General features: G+C 42.3%; 1 protein-coding gene across 1 annotated transcript in view; it reads right to left on the bottom strand.

Moving 5' to 3' along the window:
• The window catches only part of LOC147336999 (uncharacterized), a 16,782-nt gene extending 10,120 nt beyond the window's left edge, over positions 1-6,662 (bottom strand). Inside the window, exons 1-2 of the mRNA XM_086265807.1 lie at positions 5,791-6,662; positions 5,144-5,317 (exon numbers count right to left, since the gene is read on the bottom strand). Coding sequence (XP_086121933.1) covers positions 5,144-5,317; positions 5,791-6,662 — 1,046 coding nt within the window. The remainder of the gene's footprint in view (positions 1-5,143; positions 5,318-5,790) is intronic.
• Positions 6,663-9,430: the final 2,768 nt, after the last annotated feature.

The raw sequence follows: 9,430 nt of genomic DNA, 5'->3' as shown, positions 1-9,430 counted from the left end.
CATTATGTTAACTTTTATTACAAGTACGGTCAGAAGTATTTCATACACATTGCATATTTGTGCTTATGTCGAGTTGATGTTCGGTTCATTAAGGGTCTTAAGCTTCACTGGCGTGACTGTCCAGGTGATCCATGCTGAGGGAAACTAGAACAGGATGATTGCATGCATGCTTACAATACATATAACACATATAATCTAGGAATGTGTCAGGCCTGAGGCCTTAACTCATTTGGTGTCTCACTATATTTACTCTGCTTGGCAACAGATGACCAGAGACAATAATTAGCCCCAGAGACCCTGAGGGCTTGAAGTTTATTACCTTGTATGGAAGGTGTTACAGAAAAGAGAAGTTCTGTGTCTGTTTATAGCCATTAAACATGTACAAGATGTACCATTAACTGTGACTAATGTCTGGAACATATTTTACTCTGACTATTTTTATTGACGCCAGGGGGGGGCGTGTACCCCACTGCTTTGTAAGTGTCCACAACATGTATTTTTGTCAGAAGACATAGGCTGATGTTTTCTCCTGTGTGTTAATAAACTCATCGTTTGATTGCACTTCTCTGGGGCCTCCGTGGTTTGTCTCACTGCTCTACATTGATAGATTTCTGCTGTGGTTGCTGTGGTAACCATCCATATATCCAGCTGTTTGGGGCCGAGTCTGCTTCCTCATCCTAGGGAAAAACCCTCAAAGTTTCATGTGTTTTTGACTTGAAGCTTTTTGTGATTTGGTTTTATTTGTTGTTCTACACACACAATAATGAAGAGCACATGTTTATAGTGACACATTCAGACCAATGACAACAGTCCATTCACACTGACCTCCTTCCAGCAACTTTTAGGACAGCCAATAGCAATTTTCCTTACTGAGGAGTTGGCAACATTGCCAGGAGCAGTGGGTGAATGGCAGCATCACCATGAAGGATTAGAATAAAAATACATCATCATCCACAAAGAAAACCAGTCTGAGTGTCTGATGCTCTCGTTATAAAACCGCAGTCGCAGCTTGTGGCTACATTTAGCTGGTTTGCTAGTTAGCTGGTCTGCTAGTTAGCTGGCTTGCTAGTTAGCTGATTTGTTCGTTAGCATGGAGCTAACCTAACTCACTAGAACATTTGATGCTAAACTGTCTAAACTGTGTGAACAGCTTTCATTGCTGCTCTGTGTTACTCTCCAGCCTCTCTTTAATTCAGTCCTCTCAGTTTTTTCCTCGTTACAAACTAGAAAACCTTCTTTTTCAGCTTTTCCACACCCGAGCTGTGGCTAAGGTGCTACCAGCATGCAGGCTCGGTCTGTGTCACTCAATAGTTACACTCCTCACCCAGACTAACACCACTCCACAAATTCACCACTAGGAGGCGCTAAAAGACCACATACAGTGAGATCATCACTAAATGTCTGCTGTGTCTGACGTAGGGTTGCCAACCGTCCCTTGAATAACGGAATCGTCCCGTATTTAGAAAGAAAAGTACACGTCAGTGGCGCGGCTGCCCCTCTGTTGGTCTTCCTTGGTCTCTTGTGTTCTGGGGGCCTCTGGATGTCTGGAGTTTTGATCTCCTCCACACCTGCTTCATGCCCTGGAGGACGGGGCTGTGGCCCCCCCACACCCTCTAGCAGATCATTACATGAAGGAACCTTTTAAAAAAAACAAGCGCGTCCATGCTCACAGGTGTACACACGGGTGATCACACCCACAAACTACACCCTTTTTGGCTCCTACCTCAAAGCACACTGTGTTCTGTTGATCTTATGTGCTGCACAATAATGTTTAACATTTAGTATTTACTGTCATATTCCCATATATCATTGTGATGTTGTTTATTCTATTACTCTTGTTCTCTTCTGCTTGTTTTCTTTTTTCTTTCTCAGCAGGTGATCCAGGTGATCGATAGATGCATTTTTTTTTCCTGCCCGTTCTGTTGGTTTTTGTTTTTTGCCCTTCTCCCCGTCCCTCTTCTCAGCTGTTTCTCTTTCCCTCTTTCTTTCTCCCCTTCTTTCCCCCAGTCAAGTCTGTCCCGTATTCAGCAAGTGAAAATAAAATAAACAATAAAAGGTGAATCAAATAGACCATTATGGCAAGGCTGGGATGGTCAATTTGGTAAAGTAAATCCGTTGGGCATCTTTCTTTGCCTTTAGACAACAATTCTGATGCAAAAGAGCCAAACGGGACAGGCCAAAAATAAATAAATAAATAAATAAATAAAAAGTACACGTCCCGTATTGAGTTCCAAAGGGACGCACTTTGTCCTGTAATACAGAGAGAATCAAAAGTAGTCTATAAATGTTAATGGAATTAACGCTTTGTTTGAAAACATAATTCCCAGCCCCTCTCCTGCTTTGTGACCAATGACCTTACGCACGAGTATGACAATTCAGATTACCACTTATCTCATTGGTAGAGGAAAGGTCGCTCGCTGAGAAAATACCAGAAGACAACAGATGACCACAAAAAGAAGCATGGCCAACAGGGAAACAAACGCTGACACTGCGGTGCAAGTCTCGGACGACAGTACACCTTCGACCAGCAATGTTTGTACCCCACGAGAAAGAAAAAAAAAAGGCTGCATAAGTGCAGGGAGGAATGGGAAAATGAAAACACCTCGCTGGAAAAAGTGCGCGATAACACCTATAAAGCGCACTGCACTGTGTGCCGTCGCACTTTTTTCATAGGCCATGGTGGACTGGCAGCATGCTTCTAGTGGTGGGCACATGAGTGGCATGAAAGCTCAGGGAACCCTTAACCAATTTGTTGTTCACCAGGCCATGGCAGCAGAAGATATGGTATGTAGACATTGTTGTTGTTTTTAAACCCTCTGGTTAAGGTTAATGTGAGCATGTGCAGTGAATATCAACTCTATGTGGCCAGAAGTGTGATAATATAATTTATTTTGTGTAATAAACAACTGCAAGGATAGATGATTACAACGAATAGATGACTAATACATAAAAGTAATACATAGATTAATAATGATGATGAGTTATGATGCGTAATCATGGGAACAAGCAGGTTTACAAACACGAGCAGCTGATTAGCATTAGAAAAGCTGAAATAATACCTCAACTGAAGCCAGCTGCACTAAATGCACTTTATGTGGACTGTTATAAGAATGTTTTTCTTTCTATTGTTTTCTATAAATTTATATAATTTTAAGTTAAGCAGGACAGAGTTCTTTTAAAGAAAGATTAACTTATATTCTTTAAAGTTAAGCATGACAGGCTTCTGTTTAAGAAAGAGACCTGTTTTATTGTGTTAATGTTGTCATTTTGCGCTACAAATAAATGGCTAAATGATCATTTGTTTCCCATGTGTTCATATCACAAAGAATATGCATCATTAAATCAACTTCAAGTCAAATGGTTAAAAAAATAATTTCACACACACAAAAAAGAGCTAAAAAATTCACCACACTTGGAAGGGTGGAGACAACTGGGTCGCCCGGCCCTGGCCACGAGGTGTCCCAGGAAGTTGGCAACCCTAGTCTGACGGTGACTTGGGTTTTTACTAACTGGCTACATGAGCATGATTAGCTGCAGTTCTATCTTTGTAAAAGAGACTCAGCAGCAGATTAGAACCAAACAGAAACATTTCTACTTTTTCTGCAGCACCAGCTGGATGCATGGAGCCTAAACTCCAGTGACAATGAGACACATACAGTGTGACTGCTGTGACTTTACAGCTGGGCCTCATTCACATTGGACTGTGGGAGGAAGCAGAGTATCTGACGACAACCCACACACACTATCACCCTTATTTAGAGAAGTATAATGAATTAGCTGATAAAGTAATAAATTATTTGATATTTCAATGAAAATACTTTTTAACAATTGTTTAGAAGTCAACAATAATAGTTAAATAAAAAGAAGCGTCAAATCAATAAACACGCAATAAAACCTTGTACAGCTGAAACTCATGTAGACAATGTCAGGGGAGGAAGTAAAACTAAACCTTTGACACCAGAGATGAAAACTACCAAAATAAAACAGGAAGTTAATAACAACCATGAGTGGAACACCTGAGTGAACCTAGTAAAGGGAGAATACATCATCATCCACAAAGAAAACCAGTCGGAGCTTGTGGCTGCAGTTAGCTGATTTGCTACTCAGCTTGGAGTTAACTCAGTAGAACATAGAATGCTAAACTGTCTAAACCAGGGGTGTCAAACATATGGCCCGTCGGCCAAATTCAGCCCCTGAGATAATTTCATATATCAGTTATTAAAGAATTTTCAGGGTTGCTGATATTCCATGGCAGCAGGGCTGGGACTTTATTCTGATGGACACATCATGTGGCCAATCACATTAAGAGACAGCCTGGGATCATGCCACTATTTAAAGAAAGGGATGGGGGCAAACGTTCAGAAGAAAGCAAGCTTAGTGGTACAGGCCTGGTACACACAGACACAGGTTTAAATTCAAGCGCGTCAGGAAAAAGTGAAAGCATAAAATGAGAAGCATCTGGCTGAATTTCAGTGATATTGGAGACGGCAAAGCTGAGTGCAGAATTTATAAATTAGAAGCTGGATAAAGTGATACCCATTTTCCATTGTGAAGGACAAAAGGTTTCAAACTTGTCCAGGCCTTAAGGTCATGTCCGTTCTCTTCTTAGTGGTAGTAAATGTATAAAATTAAGACTAATGAAAACACTGAATTAAAATTGCTTCCTTTAAAAACACCAAGCTTACAGTTCAGTTTTGAATACTACATATATAAACTATATATAACAAAGTGCCTTTGAATAGCAAGGATGCAGAAATGTCTGTATGTAGCACAGAGCCAGTGCTCACGGTCTGAATGAGTGTCACAGACCTGAATGTGCATTTAAAGAAATTTATAATTAAATTTCTAATTATGATCTTCAGCACCCAACACCATGACTATGTACATATTGTCGGGTGTAAGAATATTTGTGTTGTGTTCTGTGGATTCAACTCTGCAAACTCATCAGTAATTTCATCAGCAAGTTTCTACTTAGACAGCAATAAAACAGAAAGCAGTTCCCAGGAACTACTTCTTGTTTTAGAATCTTTCAACATAAGAGTACTTTGCACATCAGAACACCCCCATATCTCCTCTTATTAAAGGATTACCTTATTATTAATTTGCTAATTCTGCCAGTTGATTACAAAATGCTTGATCTCACCTGAGAGTTTCCAGTTTGCAGTGTGGATTCTTCAGTCCTTCAGACAGAAACTTCACGCCTAAATCCTGCAGGTTATTGTTACTTAGGTCCAGCTCTCTCAGATTAGAGGACTGAGAGCTGAGACCTGAGGACAGAGCTTCACAACTTCTCTCTGACAGGTTACAGAGACTCAGTCTGAAAAATAACAGAAAAACAATTTAAAAAAAACTTACTTTTGATCAAGTGTAATGAGATTACATAACATTTAGCAATATTCCATTCTCTTTTTGTCAAGAAAGTAACGAGCAACATGTGGAAACAATCAGAGAGAGAACAGAGAAGTAAAAGAACAGTGGATAGATCAATAGGCTTTTGGTATCAACAAAACGTGCCAAATTTCTTTATTTTGTCATCGTTTAAGAAGAGTTCATGATTAAAACTCAGATAACAACTCAAGGCCAGGTCTGGGTGTAACACCCAGAAAAATTTCAGAAATGCCGACAGGTATTCAGTATTGAACAAAATGAGTACTGATTATCACTTAACAGTTGTATACACTTTTCAGACACCAGCACTCATAACTGTGGTTTTGGGGGTTATTTTGTTAGTGGTTTTAGTTGATCACACCTGCTTTTTGTCAACAAGCATATGAATACAAATGTACTTACAGAGCTTTGTTGGAGGCTTTGACCACTGGCAGCAGCCTCAGAAGAGCCTTCTCTGAAGCAGAGTATTTCTTCAGGTCAAACACATCCAGATCTTCTTCTGATGACAGTAAGATGAAGACCAGAGCTGACCACTGAGCAGGAGACAGTTTACCTGTGGAGAGACGTCCTGATCTCAGGGACTGTTGGATCTCCTCCACTAGAGAACGATCATTCAGTTCATTCAGACAGTGGATCAGATTGATGCTTTTCTCTGCAGACAGATTCTCACTGAGCTTCTCCTTGATGTACTGGACTGTTGCTAGAGTGATTCCTGAGTTACTTCTTGTCTGTGTCATCAGACCTCGTAGGAGAGTCTGATTGGTCTGCAGTGAAAGACCCAGGAGGAAGCGGAGGAACAAGTCCAGGTGTCCATTTGGACTCTGTAAGGCCTTGTTCACAGCACTCTGGTGGAGAGATGGTTTAAACCACAGCATAAACTGGAAAGGCCACCAAGAGCCTCTTGTTTGTTGTTTTTCCAGCAGATTGAGTCCAGAGTTGATGAAGGTCAGATGGACATGAAGAGCACCCAGAAACTCCTGAACACTCAGATGGATGAAGCAGAACACCTTGTCCTGGTACAGTCCTCTCTCCTCTTTAAAGATCTGTGTGAACACTCCTGAGTACACTGAGGCTGCTCTGATATCGATGCCACACTCTGTCAGGTCTGATTCATAGAAGATCAGGTTTCCTTTCTGCAGCTGATCAAAAGCCAGTTTTCCCAGAGACTCCATCATCTTCCTGCTCTCTGGACTCCAGTGTGGATCTGTCTCAGCTCCTCCATCATACTTGACCTTCTTCACTTTGGCCTGAACCACCAGGAAGTGGATGTACATCTCAGTCAGGGTCTTGGGCAGCTGTCCTCCCTCTCTGGTTTCCAGCACATCCTCCAGAACTGTAGCAGTGATCCAGCAGAAGACTGGGATGTGGCACATGATGTGGAGGCTTCGTGATGTCTTGATGTGGGAGATGATCCTGCTGATCTGCTTCTTTTCTCTGAATCTCTTCCTGAAGTACTCCTCCTTCTGTGGGTCAGTGAACCCTCTGACCTCTGTCACCATGCCGACACAGTCAGGAGGGATCTGATTGGCTGCTGCAGGTCGTGTGGTTATCCAGAGGCGAGCAGAGGGAAGCAGTTTCCCCCTGATGAGGTTTATCAGCAGCACATCCACTGAGGTGGACTTTCTAGGGTCAGTTAGGATTGTAGTTTTGTTGAAGTCCAGAGGAAGTCGACACTCATCCAGACCATCAAAGATGAACACAACCTGGAAGTCTTCAAAGCTGCAGATTCCTGCTTCTTTGGTTTCAGTAAAGAAGTGATGAACAAGTCCCACCAAGCTGAACTTTTCCTCTTTCAGCACATTCAGCTCTCTGAAAGTGAATGGAAACATGAACTGGATGTCCTGGTTGGCTTTGTCTTCAGCCCAGTCCAGGCTGTATTTCTGTGTTAGGACTGTTTTCCCAATGCCAGCCACTCCCTTTGTCAGCACTGTTCTGATTGGTTCATCTCTTCCAGGTGAGGCTTTAAAGATGTCTTCTTGTCTGATGGTTGTTTCTGGTCTGTCTGGTTTCCTGGATGCTGTTTCAATCTGTCTGACCTCATGTTCATCATTGACCTCTGCAGTCCCTCCCTCTGTGATGTAGAGCTCTGTGTAGATCTGATTCAGGAGGGTTGGGTTTCCTGCTTTAGCGATGCCCTCAAACACACACTGGAACTTCTTCTTCAGCTTAGACTTAAGGTTACGATGACAAACAGCAGCTGGAAGTTCTGAATAATAATAATAAAAATACAACTTTAACAATCATATTTTACAAAATGCTGATGACAATTTCTGACCCACTGAGAAATGACTGAACACACTGGTGTCACAAGTCTCTCATTTATCCAGCAGCTTAAATCTTTAGATAAATCCTCTTACGTCTCTGCAGACGGTCAGCCAGCTCCTCCTGCTTCATTCTCCTCAGGAAGTCCACTGTGATCTTCACAAATGCCTCTCTGCTGTGTCTCCTCTGCTCATCATCCTCCCTCTGAAACTCCAAGCACTGGGGCTTATTTGGATTCAGAGCCTTCTGGATCTTCTTCAGCTCGTTCTTCACAAAAGTGATGATGTTGTCCTCCAGCAGCTGGAACAGAATACTTTATGAATGACCCACCACTCTGAACTTTAGTCCACACAACATCCACTTCTTTACGATCAAGGGGCATATCATCCGCGAACTCTTTACCAATTATAGGTTTGACTTTATCTGATTAACTGAGACTTTGTCCACAACTCCATGATCCCAAAACGTTGATGCTGTTCATATGAATGCAGCGATTTCAGTGGGAGAAACATTTCACTGGTGTTCAGAGCTGAACTACCAACAGGTTTAGAATCAAAGCCAGAAACTTGGAGATGTTTCAGGTGACTGAGTTGATCGTACAGACAACTGGTCTTAAAGGTTCACTCTGTTTACGCATACAGATCAGTATTTAAGGTTTGACTCTCATCATCCACTGGGGCACAAACTGGGCGTCATCAGGACACTACAACACAGAACAAACACCATCCCCACAGACACAGCAGCCAGCGAAGCAGAAGAACTTCACATCAAGAAGGTCCTGAGTAAATGTGAACGCTGGTTTGAGGGCGGAGTCAAGGAGGCCATTTATGTGAAAAGGAAAGACCATCTCTGAATGGAGGAGGGGCCTAAGGGTACAACTGTCACCATCTTACATGCTGTGATTGCAGCCATTCCCCAGCTCTCTGAACTGGACTCATGACCATTGATCAACAACCATTGATCAATGGTCCTGACAATATGCGTACCAATGATCAATGAACTGACCTCCCAGCCCATTGTTCCTTCAGTGGGCTGGTTTCAGTCATACAAATGTCCTGTTTATGAGATTGAAACCTGCAGTCAGCTGAGACTGAAGAAGTCACCTGATGATGATGAAACGTTTCTCCCACTGAAAACGTCCAGATGAACAGAATCAAGCTTTTTGGGATTTACGTACCTGGATGATTGAGCATCAAGACACAACTCTGTGACTTTTCTCAGATGAATCAATCCTCTCCTCCAGCTTTGTTTACATCTACCAGCCCTGTGGCGCTGCCCAGGGAAATAATCTATGTGAGAGGTGGAAAGTCATACAGGTGTCTGCTCCTGCCTTCAGTTATTTTATCTACTGTGTGTCAACTGGCTGAACCTCCTCCAACTGTCTACTGTCTCCCTAAACTCAACAATGACTTCGTGATCTATCCATTCTCTGACCAAAGACATCCTGCTGCAGGAGGTTAACATAGCAGCCAATGATGATCCCACTCACTGTGAACAACACATTTGGACCTGATTTGCTGCTCTGGTTTACACGTGAACTTCCACTGCTGCTGTCACCAACTTGAGAGGCTCTACAGAAAAACTGGACTTGTCCATAAAAATCATAAACTACATTACAAGGACAGCATTGCTCAATCAACTCTAATTACTACTGACATGTTATCTCTTCTAACTAAGGTACAGACACTCAAACTTGCTGCTTTCAGTGAGAAGTCAAATGTCTGAATATGAGCTGGAAGCCGCTGAGAGTCCTCCCTCCTTCCCGTGGGGTTTACTTTCT

The sequence above is a fragment of the Aulonocara sp. 'chitande type north' Nkhata Bay genome, linkage group LG3, assembly GCF_057382095.1.
Source record: "Aulonocara sp. 'chitande type north' Nkhata Bay isolate Kocher_YH1m ecotype deep benthic linkage group LG3, A_spYH_male_GT1.1, whole genome shotgun sequence".
In the NCBI taxonomy this organism is placed as follows: domain Eukaryota; kingdom Metazoa; phylum Chordata; class Actinopteri; order Cichliformes; family Cichlidae; genus Aulonocara; species Aulonocara sp. 'chitande type north' Nkhata Bay.
The sequence above is the reverse complement of the archived record's forward strand: the minus strand, read 5'-3'. Positions and strand labels throughout refer to the sequence as shown.